Source organism: Papaver somniferum, chromosome 3 (genome assembly GCF_003573695.1).
Source record: "Papaver somniferum cultivar HN1 chromosome 3, ASM357369v1, whole genome shotgun sequence".
NCBI lineage: Eukaryota > Viridiplantae > Streptophyta > Magnoliopsida > Ranunculales > Papaveraceae > Papaver > Papaver somniferum.
The window spans coordinates 140,732,104-140,749,784 of NC_039360.1; the positions used below are offsets into that span (position 1 = coordinate 140,732,104).

The window sequence follows — 17,681 nt, forward strand, 5'->3', positions numbered from 1 at the left end:
CATGTGGTTCTTTGTTAGCATTTCATGGTTATTTGCTAACATAGTGAGAGTATCCTCTAAGGTAGAGATCTTTTTCTCGGAAGTGTTTTGAAACTGGGTTTGACCTGAAGAGTTCTTAAAACCAAAACCTGGGGGAGGCTGAGAATTGCTAGACTGGCCTTGACTCTGGCCCTTAGACCAAGAGAAATTAGGATGGTTTCTCCAACCAGGGTTGTAGGTTTCTGAGTATGGGTCAAACTTCTGACGGTTCTCAAACCTAGCATTGTTATAGACAGCATGGGCTTGCTCTTCACTAACCTGACCTTCCCAAAATGAATTATCGGGCTCTATTACACAACTAGAGACTTGAGAGGCTCTATTAGGTTCAACAAGGGACCTATTTTAGACTGACCCATTTCCAAAGCTTCTAACCTTCTAGATAAAGCAGCAAACTTAACATCTGAACCAAAACTCGTATCTACCATATTGGTGCTACTTCTATTGACCAAGAGTCTTTTAGGGGGGTCAACACAAGATTCCCACTGTTGGGATTTTTCAGCGATAGCTCCTAAGAAGGTAAAAGCATCATCAGCATTTTTACTAGTGAACTCACCAGCGCACATAGACTCAACCATGGCTTTGGTCGAATAGTCTAAACCATCATAAATAATCTGTACAAGTTTCATATTATCAAATCCATGGTGAGGACACTGAGATAGGAGATCATTGAATCGCTCTAAAAACCTATAAAGAGACTCTCCCTCTTGTTGCACACTAGCACTAATTTTCTGCCTAACAGCTGCAGTTTTATGCTTAGGGTAGAATTTCATATAGAAGGCAGCGATAAGTTCCTGCCATGTTTCTATGGATTCAGGTAGGTTGTTAAGCCAGGTCTTGGCTTTATCTCTCAAGGAAAAGGGAAACATTTAAGTTTCAAGACTTCATCGTAAGGTCCTTTATCTAATTGTCCCACAGATTTCCTCAAAGTCCCTAATATGAAAATAAGGGTTCTCATCATCTTTTCCTAAGAATATAGGGATCATGAAGAATACTAGGTTTTATCTCAAATTAGCCGTAGTGGCTGGCAATTTAATGCATGAAGCTCGGTTGGTCCTAGTTGGGAACATGTAATCTTTCAAAGTTGCCATCGCTGGCACAACTGAGTACTAGGGGTACTTTCACTCAGAGAAATTCTCAAAACAAGTTTCCAAAAACAGGGCTCTCCAAAGAAGAGTCTTCGAGCTCCCTGCTTAAATCAGAAGAACTACTAGGTTTTTCGCTAATCAATCGACCTAGAGTATCTCTTTTCCAAGCCCTAAACAAAATCGGGCATACACTAAAAAGAATTCAAAAAGAAATAAAAAAATCCTAACAGGAAGGTTCTAGCAATCACACAGCAGGCTGACTCGACTTTACCACAGCAAACCTAAAGATTTCTAGCAAACAACAAGCATGATGGCTCCACTTAGATTGTTTCTAGACCAGCTTCTAATCCTTCGAAAGGGAATTCGTTACAATTTGAGCAAACCCCTCTGGAATCAATCCGAGTTAAGCAAGTTGAATCGAGGCGAGGGAAGCTCAGTGGAGCTTTGATACCCAAAACCTCACCGATCCAATGCGGCGCAGTCACGCATTCAACTCGCAGAAACCGTCAAGAACTTCGAGGTGTGCTTAAAAGAGTAACCAATATTTTTCGAATGATTGTCCTGTTAAGCTCGATACCCTATAGGTCTCTTTCTAGTCCAAATTTTAGGCTTAGGTTCGCTTTAGGTTTCGTTTTCCTAAGGCGGGCAAGAAGGGAGCGGTGATGAAATCCGAACCCTTATCTTATATGGTCCAGTCCTTGCCCTTTACTAGGAATTTAAAAACAGTCCATATTCAAGTCCTCAGCATATATTCACCTTAAGGAGTCCAGTAACCCGCTTGCAGGAGATTCGCGGGTGTTTAGAATTTTACCTCCCGTACCAGACGGGCGAAGAACCGCTGAAGTCGACTCGGGCCACGACTCCTATGCGTGTGCGAACCCGAGGGGCCGAGGTATTGTAATCACGTCCTTCCCTGCAAACAGTTTATTTAAGGGTACCCTTCCGTAGGGTTTAAAAATAAAAATAAAAATGTCCCAAAATTAATGTCCAAAGTCCATAAAAAAAAAAAAAAAAGAAAGTCTAAAAAAAAAATTACAAAAATAAAAATGTCTCTCTTTTTTTTTTCTCTCTTTTTATCAAAAAATAAAAAAATTCTTCTTCTTTCGCTCCTTTAGCTTTGCTTTTCGCTCCCAAACTTTAAGTAAATCACCACAAGCTTTGGCAAATTGTCTTTCGCTCCAATCTTCAAAAATCTGCAAGGAAACAAAAAAAAACCAAAAACGTAAAGAAGAACAAAATAATAAAAAAATCTAAAAAAAATGCTAACTAAACACAGGTCCGCGTCGGCGGCGCCAAAAATTTGATGGTTTTCAAATAGTGATTGTAGTTGGTAAAAAGGGTCTTTTCAGACTTGTGAAGAAAACAATTTTTTAGATTTAAATTAAACACGCAAATAAATAAAATAGTTCAAACCTTTAGAGAAAAACACCAAGACTTGGATTCCACCATTGACCATTATTTGATAAATTCTAATAATTAATTCATGCAATTTTTCTTTTAGAGTGATTCTAATATTATGCCTTTTGTAGATTTTTGAAGTAATAAATGTAAACACCAAGCATGAAACATCAAGAGTCTTAAACTAAGCATGCTCCATCAAAATGAATCACAATTATTCAATAAAAATCAATTTTCAATTAAAATTCCATGCAAATAATCATGTAATAATATTGCAAATAAATAATAAAGTTAGAATTATACCATAAATAAGGACCAATGGCTTCCTCCGTCGCCTTGGCTAATGGGTTTAGCTCCTCATCCCAAAAACACACTCACAAGATAAATTCATGGCTAAAATAGGTGTTTTATTGATGTATAAGATGAAACAGGAAATTGTAACGCTGTAAAGTGTTACAGCGTCACCGTTACAAAGGGTCACTGTTACAAAAGAGTATGGTAATTTAAGACTGCTGTAAACGATAACTATCTACTGCTGTGAAACAACAACAGTGGTATTGAAAATAAGTCTGCTGAAGAACGACTGACTCTGCGAGTCTGTTCTTCGTGTTCTTCAGAAGCTTTAATGGCAGCAGCAGCAGCGCTGTCTCCTCTATAATTGCTTCTCCTAGGCTCTCATCGACTCTAAACTCTCTCCTAAGGTTTTCCTCAGGGGTTTCCTAACCCCTTCTATGTAAACCAACATATATAGCCTTCAGATTCCCTAGAAACTCGATCAAATTCGAGAATAAATCTCTTATTCTTCACGTGCAGTTTGAACAATAATTCCATCTGTCGATCTTTGTATGCGTCTGTGAGCTATTCTATTGCTCCCAAAATCTTCTCTGACTTGAACTCAACTGTTTTGAAGTATATCCCACGCAAGAATCTCTCCCAAATCTTTCAAACCAATTCAAAACCCTAAACAGGGACCGTGTGCACTGTCTTGACTTTGTGTGGATTTTCTGACTTATCCAGCCCAATTAGATGGGTCTAATCGCTTCTAACAGGTCCCTTATGTCTTGTAGAGTCCGTGGGTACCAAATTTGCCCATTGAATCGCCTGCTAGGTCGCTCAAATCCTTGATCCAAAACTGTTGACGCTGCTGCCTTTTCCCGCCAAAATCCAGTTTTGAAACTTTGAAGATGACCTCCCCCTATCCAGTTCCGGTCTCCCTTTAGCATATGCCTGGAAATGGGTCACCCCTTAGTAATTAGGTTACCCCTTATCCAAAATGAGAGTCCGTACAGTAATTTTCTCCCACGGGCGCAAAAACCATTTTTTAGCCAAATTCGCCGCAAGAGATTATTTTCCAAAAACACCTACAAATACATAAAATAACCAAATAAGTACAATATCGAGTACTAACAATATATACAAATGAGCTATATTAGACACATAAATGCGTCTATCAAATACCCCCAAACTTATTATTTGCTAGTCCCGAGCAAATCAAAACTACAAAATAAAATCCTAACTCACTGTCGCAGGCATCGTCGATTGCATTTAGCGTATGCAATAAGCCTTTAAACCCCTAGGTGGCCCTAGTGGCCGGGTTATAGTCTCGGGAGGGCTTACCAGAGATATACCCACAAAACCTGTACTCCAGACCTTAGCTATCTACGCAGAACCTTGGAAGGCACTAAAGAATCTCCTTGGTTGGCATACTTATTGACTACAGGAAGAAGTACCCTGATGCGAAATTCCAATTGGTGTACACGAGTTTGCACTCAAGCATACTAAAATTCATATAAAGTGACAGAGCTCTACTCAGATAGTTGCACTATGGACATCATATTCGGAGTCAAAACTAATCACATGGATAGATCAAGAAGATGGATATAGAAAAACATGTATGGTTTTGATGTTTACTAAGTGAACGGCGTTTCCCATATCTGTCTGAAGGCCTCCGCCAAAATGAACCTATCCTAATGGATTGAGATACTAGTCTGACTAATATCAACACACTGGCATATACAAGGGTACCAGTGGTCGATAACCTAACTCTAGGTCAACACAACTGGCATATACAAGGGTACCAGTGGTCGACTTTATTGAATTTATTCCTTTTGGTCAAATGGTCTGGTCTCAAATTTTTTTTTTTTTTGGTAACTACCATTTTTTTTTATCTCTTTTTCTTTTTCAACTTTTTTTTTTCATGGTATCTCAATCACTCTAATTCACCCTAGCATTGGTAACAACTTGAATCGTGGGCCCCACCTATCACTTAGAGAAACATAGTTTAAAAACAAAATAAAATAAAAATAGAAGTGAAAAGGACTCAACGAGATATGGTGAAACTATCATGTTATTTCTAACATCTGAGCTCTGTGCTTTTATGAATAGACTCTTTAAATGTTTCCATCTAATCAGATTGGTTCCTCAAACTCCTACAATCAAAATGCTTCCATCCACTTAGATTAGTTAGTGCAATCCTCAATAGGCATAAATTTCTAGGCTCTGGAGTTTATTTATTGCAACTAAAAGCTAACAAAAAGTGTTTCTTCCCCACCCCCAAACTTAAATCTTACATTGTCCTCAATGTTCTAAGGATGAAAATAAAAGCATGAACAAGGAGAAACTATTACCACTGGAGGGAAAAGAAATAAGGAAGGATATTACCGTATCACATGAACGCGGGAGCCTCCCAGTAAATGCTAAATTTATAGTCATTAGCTAGACATCAAATACCTCAAAAAGAATTTTCACCTTCCAAAGTCGTATACCAATAGTCGAAATAATTGTGGGTCCATAAGACCAAATAGAACTGCCACAAATAGGAGACAAATGCTCAAGATCAGAAAAATGAGCAGATAGAGCACAACCTGATCTAAAGTTTCTCGCAAGACAACTGGATTTATCTGAGGTGCCCACTTGGGCTTCATATGAGTGTCTCGGCAAACAGATTCATCCGAAAAACGGGTCTCTAACATATGGATTTTCTCCTGGACATTATCAGGCGGATCAGGTTGTGGAGTCTGAATACACTCAAGCGATACCTCAGATGCACTAGGCTTGAGTCCCAAGTTAGGGACTTCTATTGGGATATCAAAACAGCTAGTTAGAGAGGCTACACCTATCAATCATTTGTTATGTGCAAATGATTTTCTTATTTTTACTCATGATAATTTAACCAATGTGAATATTAATCTCTTACAAGTAATCCAAGATTTTAGTTCTTAACCTAGTCAAGTCATTAATTTTGACAAATCATCTATTATTTTCAGTGATAACATGGATGAGGATGTGCATAATACTTCGAGTCATATTCTGGGAAGCATGGAAAAAGAGGGAAAATATTTGGGTTATCCACTACTTATTGGTAAGTCTGAAGTCATATCCTTTGAATAAGTTACTCTTGATTTTGAAATAAGGTTATCCAATTGGAAAGGCTTAACACTTTTTCAAGCTAGTAGAACCGTCACGGACAGGTATGTTCTCAATTCAGTTCCTACGTACCAAATGAGCCAATTTAAAATGCCTAAGAAACTGATTACTGAGCTTGATTCTTTACAAAGGAAATTATGGTGGCGACATAAAACCAACAAAAGAGCTAATATAATTGCTTGAAAAACATGTATACATCCTATGGAATTCGGAGGTCTTGTATTCAGGGACTTAAAAATGCTTAATCATGCTCTGCCTACCAAACTTGTTCTAAAAATATGTATCCAATTAGATCAACTTAGGGTACAGGTTCTAAAAGAAAAGTATTTCAAAAAATAAAGAATTACTTCACATTGGACTAAATAAAGTAATACTTGTTGGATGTGGAAAGGGATTGGAGTTGGATTATCAATTCTTCAGCAAAATTATTTCACAAAGATAAATAATGTTGGTAATGGTACCAGAATTTGTCATGATCTGGATTATAAATATTGACATCAAACCGGTTCCATTAGCACCACAATATCTGAATTATGAATATGCCAGTGAACTCATTCTGCCCAACACTACCACTTAGAATCTCACTCTTCTTAACACTCACTTCACTTTTAAAGTTGCAAACAAGATAAAGGAGATACAAATTTCCCCACGAAGATGATATTATCAGATGGAAGCCTTCCAAAGATAGATTACTTACAATCAAAATTAGTGATAATAAATTAGTGGAAAATATGACCATGAATCAAGCTGCTCTATGTCAAGTTCCTAAGGAAGTCCAGAAATCTCAATGGAAGATGAAGCTACCTCACAGAGTCAAATTTTTCACCTAGAAGTATCTTAAAGGCCTTGCTCCAACAAGGAAAAAACTTTCAGTTGACACTAACTGCAACGTTTGTAATCATAAGAAGAATCACTATTGATTATACCATCTTCTTATCAGTTGTGACCACGTAAGAGCAGTCTGGAGATCTATCAACATTGATCAAGTAAGAGGGTGTTGATCATTTGGAAAGAATGATGTGAAGGCATCTTCCGGAACAAATCTCCAATTCACTCTAGCACAAATGCAAGAATCAAGTTTCATCAAAATAATTTTACTATGAATTAAATCATTCAAATACAGATACAACTGTGTCTCGTGTTGTAATTAATACATTTACTATATATGCTGATGCTTCCTTTGATTATCTAACTAATGATCTAGGTACATGAATGGTGCTCTTTGCTAATGCAGGTACCAAAGGAACCTATGCATGTAGAGTGATAGATCCCAAAGAAGGAAAGTGCATGGTTATTTAGGAGGCATTGAACTGGGTCAAAGGGTCAAACATCAACATGATTCACTTGATTGTTGATGTTGAAGAGGTGGTACATTCAATTAACTTGGATAATGTCACAATTTGATGGGAGAATAATAAAATAATTAGGGATGTCAAAACTTTATTATCTTGTGTTAGTTTTGCAAAAGTTTCTCATATTAGAAGAGATGTCAATAACATTGCTGGTGCAATCTCTAAGAAAGTTAGAAGAGAAAAACTTGTCATTTAGAGTAGTTAAGTAATTACTATGTAGGCAACTTGAACATTCTTAATTATTCAAGAATCCTATTACTGGGGCTACACCCATTTGGATTTTGAGGGCTTCGTAGGATTCTAGTATCCTATAAGTGGTTATGGGGTACCACATGTGTGTTAAAAGTAAAATTTACCCTTTAATTATTTCTGTTACATAAAGTCAAAATTAATTCAAAACTCAAAAACCAAAATTTATTCACTAACCTCACTTTTAGAAAAAAAAACCAAACAACAAAACAAAACCTATGATTATATATTTCATTTTGTTTGATGAAATCTTCATCGATCCTCAATTTTTTTTATGAAGGTTGATTCTCAAAATGACTAGATCAGGGAGATTTGGATTGAATCCATCATCAACTGGTGATGATTCTAATGTTGATAAACCACCAGTAAAGGTATTGAACCACGAATTGAAGATTCGGTGAATGAATTTGTCCAACCACCAGTAAATCCTCCTCTATAATGTTAATAATTGAAAAACCCACAATTTATTTTACCTTTAGATTGGTTTAATAGGTATGAATTTAGGGTTTAGGAAAACTGCTTTTGGGTTGATTACGACTAGGAGTTCCGGTCGACCTAACCGTAAAATGCTAGTTACGGTCAGGACTCTAAGAATTCCTAGCCGTGAATTCCCAACACGGTTGAGACTTCCTAGCCGTTAGTTGTTCTGTATTTGTAGAAAACTAAAAAAATTTCCTCTCTTTCAGCTAGGAATTCCTAATAGTGGCAGTAGTGTCCCAGCCATGTGTTCTTCAAACGGTTATGTCTTGCAGTTTTTTTAGCTACTAGCCATTAGTTTTTAAGTATCTGCAGAAAACTAGAAAATTTTCTTTTAACTCGACTAGGAATTCCTAACTATGACAGTAGTATCCCAGCCGTGACACTATTATCCTAGTCATATGTTCTTTCAACGGTTAGGTTTTGCAGTTTTTCTTTCCGTGAAGTCCCAACTCGGTTGGGCTTAATTTCCTAGCCATTAACGGTTTTGTATTTGCAAAAAAATATAATTTTCCATGTGCTTATATAATTGTGTCATTTTTAGGATCTGAGGAAAGGGAAAAGGCATACACATTTCACTGAAACGAAAAGGCATACGTATTTCATAACATAAAATTTAAAGAAAAAATCAATACATTGCAAGCATGGGTCTTAATAATGGTGATCGAAATCAGCATAAATACTTTCTTCCAAGACATGATAGAAACCATGAAGGCTTGCTATGGACATCCTCATAATCGGCTTCAACCATCTCCCACTGAAAAAACAAATCAATTATAGGTTAGTATTATTCAAAATAATTTTTGATGGACAAATTATTAACGAACTTAATCTTTGAGCACGTGACATATTGGGATTGTTTTTCTTTACATCTTTCATTTCCTCTTTGAAAGCTTCCAATTGTGGAAAGAGCTTCTCGAATCTTTTCGTAATGAGTTTCAACGATCTTCCTTTATGATTTCCGTGTAACACCACTAAAAAAATACGCACACGGTTCCAAAAAGAATCGAAGGTTTCATCTATGTAAATGTTTACATTTTTGTGATACTTTAATACCGTCAGCCACGCTCTAACGATTGCAACATCCTCCCTGGTAGTGTAGCGAGTAACCAGATTTCTTCTTTTTGGTTGGAACAATTTGAGAGTTTTTGCACAATTTTGTTGTTGGAGAAAGGTATTTTTATAGCAAAAAATGATCCAAACGACTAGTTTTTTGAAAAAAAAATAGTCGTTCCTCGTAAAACTCAATGCAATTACTCAATACAATCTCATATTTACGGTTAGGTTTTAACCCTTACCAAGTCGTGAATATGAACTTTACAAGTCAATTCAAATGCAATCCCAAATTATGGTCAGGATCTAAAGAAAAGACCAGGTCATATAAGTACTTACGACTGGGATTTATAGAAGAGACCCAGCCGCAATATAGACACAGGTCGGGACGTGAATGAATCGGCTGGGAAAGTTCATATTTAAGGCTCTCTCTACACCCAACTATAGGTACTTATACGACCTGGTCTCCTCTTTAGATCCTGGCTGTAAATCTGGGATTGCATTTGAATTCACTTGGAAAATTCATATTTACATCTTGGTAAGGATTAAAATCCAGCCGTAAATCAGAGATTGCATTGAGTAATTGCATTAATTTTTTCGAGGAACAACTATTTTTTTTCGAAAAACTATTTGTTCGCTCATTTTTTGCTATAAAAGACCCTTCTCCAACAAAAAAATTGTGGATAAACTCTCAATTTTTTTTCAAACTCTAAAATTGTTGCAACAAAAAAGAAGAAACGTGATTACTCACTACACTAAAGAGGAGGATGTTGCAATTTTCTGGGTGACGCTCACGGTCAGAAATTATGATGAAGATCAGGGTATCAACGTGGATGAAAGTAATAATTCTCAATGGAACCGTGCATTTATGGTCTTTGTGGCCATAACTGGTAATGAAAATGGAAGATAAATGAACCAAATAAAGGAAATGTTCGAGGAGATCCACCTAGAAATGGAATTTTTAAGGGGTCAATTGGAACGAGTGAAGAAGAATAGTCCCGAAAAGTCATTTTTCAGAAGAGTGAGTATGTGAAAACGTTGTTCATCAAGTAAGTTTTAAATAATATACTAACTTAATCTTTATTTGTTTTTTTAGGAAGCTTTGTTTCTTTCCCAATACCAAGCTATTATCCGCAAAGAATTTGAGCATGAACAATGCTATTGGATCACAAAAGAATTTATTAAGCATTTCAACAAAGCGTGGCTATTTAAGCGTAATACTCTAAGTTTTTTTTTTCCTTCCATTTAGATATAATGGGATGTAACGTGGATTAATTATGTAATGGTAATATTATGAATTGATGATCACATGTGGTTGATCTGTAACGGCTAGGTAAACCAACTGTAGTTATAAAAATCACATGTAAAATAATCTGTCGTAACCAGTTATTTCCCAGTCGAACCATCAATTTCCAATCTGTAACGTCTACTGAAAAACACATTACGACAAGGAATGCCCAAGGACACAGTTGTGATTGGACTTACGGTTTGGTCATGGTCCATTATCCAAATCGTAAATCTGAAACATTCAATTTTTCTACCATTTAGGTCAAAATGGCTAGGTCCTTGCTGGAGAAAACTTAGCCGAAAGTACCTATAAATTCCCAAAATTCTTCATTTTTCCTTTTAAGAAATTGAACAAACATAAACATAATTTTCCAAAATGAATTTTCATTGATTGAATCGGAAAAGCATATATCTTTCGTAACATTGATAGAATAGATCATAACATTTCAGTTAAATGCTTAATCATACATGGTAAAAATCATAGGTAATATTTTCCAAGATTCGGTAGCAATCATCTTGCTCAAACTCTTTCGCATGGACTGCCTTATATCCGGCTCGAGTCATCGACCACCGAAAAACAAATCAATCATATTAGATAATGTTATTCAAAACTATTTATAATGAAACAACTTGTTAAAAAACTTACTCTTATGGCACCCGAAATTGTGAGATTGCCATCCTTTATGACTTTCATTTCCTTTTTGCAAGATTCGCATTCTTCTAAGAGTTTCTTGAATCTTTCCTTAATTATTTCCAAAGTTCTTCCATTACGATTTCCGTTTAGTGCCACAAAAACTATGAATATAAAGTTCCAAGAGGATAACGATGTTTGGTATATGTCGAAATCTAGATCTTCACCATGTTGTCTGACCGTGACCCATGCTCATAGCAGAATCTTCAAAATAAGGGAAAGAAGTCACCATGGTGTTTTTTTTTCTTGGATGAGAAATAGATGAAAATGAACATGAAAGCTTAAAACTAGAATGTGGTGAGGAAGATATGATAGCATGGTCTTCATTTATAGAGTTTAATGACCTAACGACTATTTTTTTTGTTATTTAAAAACTAGCCGTTTAGAGACTCAACCATATTGGTATAAGTAAAAAAAAAAGCAATAATTGAATTGGTTGAGAGTGCCGACACCAAAAACGGTTGGGATACCTAGCCGCCATTCACGGTTGAGTTTACAACCGTGAAAGAGTCACATGATCCGGCTAGGAGTTCATACTCACCCAGCCATAATAAGTAGTTACAACTAGGAGTTCTTAGATTGCAAACCATAAATATCCTTTACGTATTGGAGAAGATCTTTCTCCCGTCAGTTCATATGTACTATGGCTAGCACGACAAAATATCCCAGCCGTAACTAGTAAAAAAACCCGTAGATATTTTTTCGATTTTTAACGGATTTGAATCAATTAAAATTTCTAATGGGGTAGATTACAAGGTTTTCCTGAGTATTTTCAAGATAGGTTTCATCATTTTCTTCAAAGGTTTTCAAAAATATTCATCAAAAATCCTCCTTTTCCTTTTCTAAATCAAGAAAAAAAGGAAAATAAAGTTTTGATTTCCCAAAGATTAATCATTTGACCCTTCATTAATTATAATTAGGTTAGTTTTTTTATCACCAAACCATAAGTATTTCGTTCCAAAAGAAACGTTTACATGATGGTTTTAAAAAGAAACAAGTACATCACAACATGAAACAAATACAAAGAAAGATACAAAACATAAATAAATCGCGAAGAGAAAGAGCGATCTACCACGATAGCCCCCAAATCTTGTACTTTGATATTAGAGAAGAAATGGTTCTCGAAATTATAATACGACCATTTTGATAGATTCCTGGAAAAGAGATTCTCCTATGACATAGGAGTGATTTACCCAATTTTTTTTCATGTGCAGCGACTATCCCGAAATCCTAGATTTATTTTTATGAAGAAGAAAGAATTGATCTTCGCCCGTGTTGAATCGCCGATGTACTTTTATCAAGAAAACGAAACACGAAAAAATCGTTAGAAATAAACACTATAAAAATGTAGATACAATCGCCCAAATAGCGAAGATAAAAATCGCTCTAGTAGCGAAAAAATTATTTAAAACAACAAAAATAACTCCTGAATAAAAATCAATTATATCTAATATTACTTATATAACAAGAAATCTTTGCTTACATCATAGTCATCCTATGTCTCTATTTCTATTCATTTTGATAGTTGAAGTTCTTTCTATTATGATTAAGAAGGCCGCATCTATGAACTTATTATCTGGTTTCAAGACATCGAGTGAGTCCTTTGAGATTATTCATCTCCAATTCGCAGATGATCTCATTGTTTTCTTGGATGATAGTTGCGAGCAGGTACGTAACTCAAAGAACGTGATTTTGGCTTTTGAGATTGTTTCTGGTTTACGGGTAAATTTCCAAAAAAGTGGTTCCGGTGGGTGATGCTACAAATGCTGTTGAGGGTGCATATATTTTTGGTTATCCTATAACTTTTTTTCCTATGAAGTACTTAGGTATACCACTAGGTAGAAAATCCAAAGTTGTAGGTGTCTGGGATGTAATCTTGCAGTGTTAGTTGAAAAACAGACGGAGAAGATTATGAGACAATTTCTTTTGGGTATTGTGAATCAAAAATCAAAGAAAAGTTGGGTGGGATGGAATAAAATTAGCTTGACAAAAGAAGGTGATGGCGTAGGAATCAAAAAAATTAAGACTCATGAACAAGGCGTTGCATCCTAAGTGGATTTGGAAGTATGGGAAAGAAGAAAAACTGCTATGGAGAAGAGTTGTCAACACAAATTTGGTGGTAATACAAAGGCTTTCTTGCCTAGCCGTTCTAATAACAATGTTGAACAATTGGGAGGCAATCATTGCATTAACCAGGAATTTGTAATTGTTGTGCTTGTTTTGATGTCTTTTCTTTTCAATTTTTGTACAATTCTTGATTAATTAAGTTCTATTATTTTCTTAGTGATGGATAATTCTTGATTAATTAATCTCTATTATTTTCTTAGTGATGGCCAGATTTCTTAATATACTTTGCCACTTTTGAGTCAAAAAATAAATAATAGGCTACGCGGTGTTGTATTTACTATTTCATGATCCCGGGCGGCCCGAGCCGGGTGCATCCCCAATAATAATGGGATTCTCATTCAATGAATTCAATTTTGTTTTGAAAACAAAGTAAAAGAAAAAAAAAGAATTACCATCTGTATCGTCAGCCACTCAATATAAGAACAACCCGCACTCTCTGCCACACAAAAAAGAAAAAAATAAACAAAGAGAATTCATCAGTACTCGTGTAACCCAACCCTGGCAGTATTGATGAACTCTCTTTGTTTCTCTGTCCGTATTTTTGTCTAGTTTCTTGTTTGAATCGTTTGCAGTTTTCTCACCGACCCAGTATTCATTTCATCTTTAAAGACCCAAGCTTTCTTACTTCCATTCTCTGCAACTAGCTAGTCTTCTTAATCCCCATCTATCCATTTTTCTTCTTGTTCTTGAAAGGAAAATCTTATTCATGGAGGAATTTCTGAAAACCCAAGGACCAAAATCTTCATTTTCAAACCTCTCTGAAGATGTTATCCTTCATATTATTCATAAACTTGAGCCTGATCCAAGAGATTGGGCTAGTTTAGCATCTGTATCAACTAAATTCTCATCACTAATTCGTAACATATTCTGGAAAAACAAATGTTTAGAGAAAATTCCTACTATTGTTTCCGATCATATCTCTAGTACTACTTCTGATCATCCTCCTGGAGGTTGGGCTTCTCTTTACAAGCTGTCAGTCTGTTGCCCAGGACTTCTTCATGCTGGAATTTTGTTAGAGAATTCAGATTTTGGTCTTGAACGCGAGTTAGGCCCCGACGAAAGTTACAGACAGATTACACCTACAACCCATGTTGATCTCAACCACAATTCTCAGCAGATTTGTTCTTCTTCAACTGCGGCTTCTTCGGCTCTGGTAACTGCTGTAAGTACTTGTTCTGACTCTGGTAATGATCGTTGGTCTTTGTTTGATGATTTGTATCTTGATACACAATATGATAATTCTGAGTCTCATGAAATTGTGGAAATGGTGATTGAGAATCAAGAAGTTGAGGAAATGAATGTTGATGAGGTCGAGAAACAAGAAAGTGTTGAGATAACGAAACAGTGTGCATCAATAGGAACTCATTTAGCTACCAAGGTATGGAATTTGAGTAGAGAACAAGGGAATAAGTTACTAGGTAGTCGGTTTCGAGGGGATTGTCTTTATATCTGTGATTGGCCTGGTTGTGTTCACAAAGAAGAGAAAAGAAAGTATATGCTTTTTAGAGGGATTTTCAAGAATTTTAAGAAATCTCTGGTTTGGAGAACTATAAATGATGGTAATAGAAGTAAGATTCCCTTGTATTGTGCATTTTGCTCTTGTAATGAGACTTGGGATTTGCATTCTGCGTTTTGTTTGAGGAGAGTTTTTGGGTATCATGAAGATGGTGAACCTGTTGTGAGAGCTTATGTTTGTGAGAACGGGCATGTTTCCGGAGCGTGGACTGATCGGCCAATGTACACTTAATAGTGTTATTTTCTTATTGTTTTCCTGCATTTTTTTCTTTCTTTCTGTTGAATGCTTGTGATGATGATTGAGGTTTGAAATTTTTATGAAATTGATTGCACATTGTGTCTTGAACTTGTGGTGTCTGAATAATGGGTCTGTGTTCACTCTTTTGAAAGTTCCCGATCCCGTTGTTATATGAATTGGTTCTGTTCTTTCAAGTTACTAGCATAATTGCATAGAGACTAGGCTTACTCCCAATTCTTGTTAGCCTTACAAGGGCCTTTTTCCTCACTGCAGATTTGTGCATCTCGGCTTGTCATCACTCAGTAATAATAGTTCTTGACTTCAATCTTTTTTTTTTCTGGAATTCTTGCTTGGTTGTTAACAAGTTGTCTAGAAATATACAGTACCTAAGTAAGAATGATGTAATTGAAAAATACAGTACCTAAGTAAGAATGACGTAATTGAAAAATAAGGAAGTATACTAATGAGATAATGAAACAATGTGTATTAGTTGGGCCACATTTAGCTGCAAAGGTTTGGAATTTGAGTAGAGAACAAGGAAGTAGGCGACGAGGTAATCGATGTCGAATGGATTGTTTTTATATCTGTATAATTGGCCTGGTTGTGTACGCAAAGAAGAGAAGAAAGTATATGCTTTTTAGAAGGATTTTCAAGAATGTTAGGAGGTCTATGGTTTGGAGAACTTTAAATGATGGTAATAGAAGTAAGATTCCTGTGTATTGTGCATTTTGTTCTTGTAAAGTAACTTGGGATTGTGAAAACTACAAGGAGATCCATTCTCCCAGATTTTTCCACTGTCAAACCCACGGACAGAAAAGTTCAGGCGCGCACCCATTTTCCCGTCAAAAATTCGTAGCAGACCCATAATTTATGAAATTCTGCTTCTCAGTTTTTAAAAGGCCAAACTACCATTTTCTTCGAGCGACGAACAGAGAGAAGCGAGAAGAAAACAATGGTGAACTCCGATTCTTCGTTTTTAACATTTGGATTTTTCCCTTTGTCAAATCTTTTCCCAAATCCTTTTCTGAATAATCTTCTCAATAAAACTAGGGTTTCTGTTTCAAAATATGCGGTTTAAATCTGGGGATTTTGGGTTTCTGTTGTCTTTGATTATTCGAGAAGTAAAAAGAAATTAAAATTGAAGTTGAAAAGGGTAAGAAGTGTGTTGCAGTATTTCGATGTCAACTGAATTGGAAATTTTCATTCCTTATTTGTCTCCATGTTTTTGATCTCAATCGAAAATTTATGATTAGATTTGAATTAAAGATGTTATGCATAATGTCTTATGCATAACATCAGTTTTGTTTAGATGCATAAAACATTATGCATTATTTTGTTTTAGCTGCATAATGTCTTATGCATTACTTTTTCACTTTTCTGGTTATGCATCAGTTTTGTTTAGATGCATAAGACATTATGCATTATTTTGTTTTAGCTGCATAATGTCTTATGCATTACTTTTTCACTTTTCTGGTTATGCATCAGTTTTTTTTAGATGCATAATACATTATGCATTATTTTTGTTTTAGCTGCATAATGTCTTATGCATTACTTTTTTTCACTTTTCTGGTTATGCATCAGTTTTTTTTAGATGCATAAGACATTATGCATTATTTTGTTTTAGCTGCATAATGTCTTATGCATTACTTTTCTCACTTTTCTGGTTATGCATCAGTTTTTTTTAGATGCATAAGACATTATGCATTATTTTGTTTTAGCTGCATATTGTCTTATGCATTACTTTTTTACTTTTCTGATTTATGGATTTTTATGCACGTGCATAATGTCTTCTGCATCATTTTGTTTAGTGCATAAGACATTATGCCATTATTATTTCTGCATAAAACATTATGCATTATTTTTGTTTTAGCTGCATAATGTCTTATGCATTACTTTTTTCATTTTTCTGGTTATGCATCAGTTTTGTTTAGATGCATAAGACATTATGCATTATTTCGTTTTAGCTGCATAATGTCTTATGCATTATTTTTTTTCACTTTTCTGGTTATGCATCAGTTTTTTTTAGATGCATAAGACATTATGCATTATTTTGTTTTAGCTGCATAATGTCTTATGCATTACTTTTCTCACTTTTTCTGGTTATGCATCAGTTTTTTTAGATGCATAAGACATTATGCATTATTTTGTTTTAGCTGCATATTGTCTTATGCATTACTTTTTTCACTTTTCTGATTTATGGATTTTTATGCACGTGCATAATGTCTTCTGCATCATTTTGTTTAGTGCATAAGACAATATAAGGGAAAATTTAGCTGCATAACTTTTTTTCTGTTTCTTCTACTTGATTTTTTCTTCTTCGTCTGTTTCATCCATTTTTGTTGGAATGTATTCTAGGGTTTAGTCAAAAATGATTTACTTCTTTGAATCATCGATTTTAAATGATTTATTTCTTTAAATGATGGAGAAAAAATCTTTGCAGATTCGTTACAGAGATTAATGGAGGAATAGGGAAAGAAACCGGCGGAGAAGAAAACAAATTATGCCTAAAAACGATGAAGGGTAATAGAGTCTTTCAGTACGTTTTAAATATTTTTAAATAATTATGGGTGCGACTGTATCAGAAATTAATTGTGGGCCTGGCGGTAAGAATTTTTTTTTTTGGGCCTGCGCCTAAGTTCCCCCTTGGGATTGATTGCATTAGTGAAAACTACAGGGAGACCCATTCTTACACATTTTCCTACTATGAAACCCACATTCACAAAATCTCACGGGCGCACCCAAAA

At 35.4% G+C, this 17,681-nt stretch overlaps 1 protein-coding gene across 1 annotated transcript; it reads left to right on the top strand.

Moving 5' to 3' along the window:
- Positions 1-13,617: 13,617 nt before the first annotated feature.
- Positions 13,618-15,138, top strand: LOC113357541 (phytochrome A-associated F-box protein-like). Its single transcript, XM_026600979.1, has one exon. The coding sequence runs from the start codon at positions 13,891-13,893 to the stop codon at positions 14,929-14,931; it is 1,041 nt and encodes a 346-aa protein (XP_026456764.1). The 5' UTR covers positions 13,618-13,890; the 3' UTR covers positions 14,932-15,138.
- Positions 15,139-17,681: the final 2,543 nt, after the last annotated feature.

What these genes read in the sequence shown, in the direction of transcription:
- LOC113357541 (XM_026600979.1), top strand. Translation starts at nt 13,891, where the DNA reads ATGGAGGAATTTCTGAAAACCCAAGGACCAAAATCTTCATTTTCAAAC.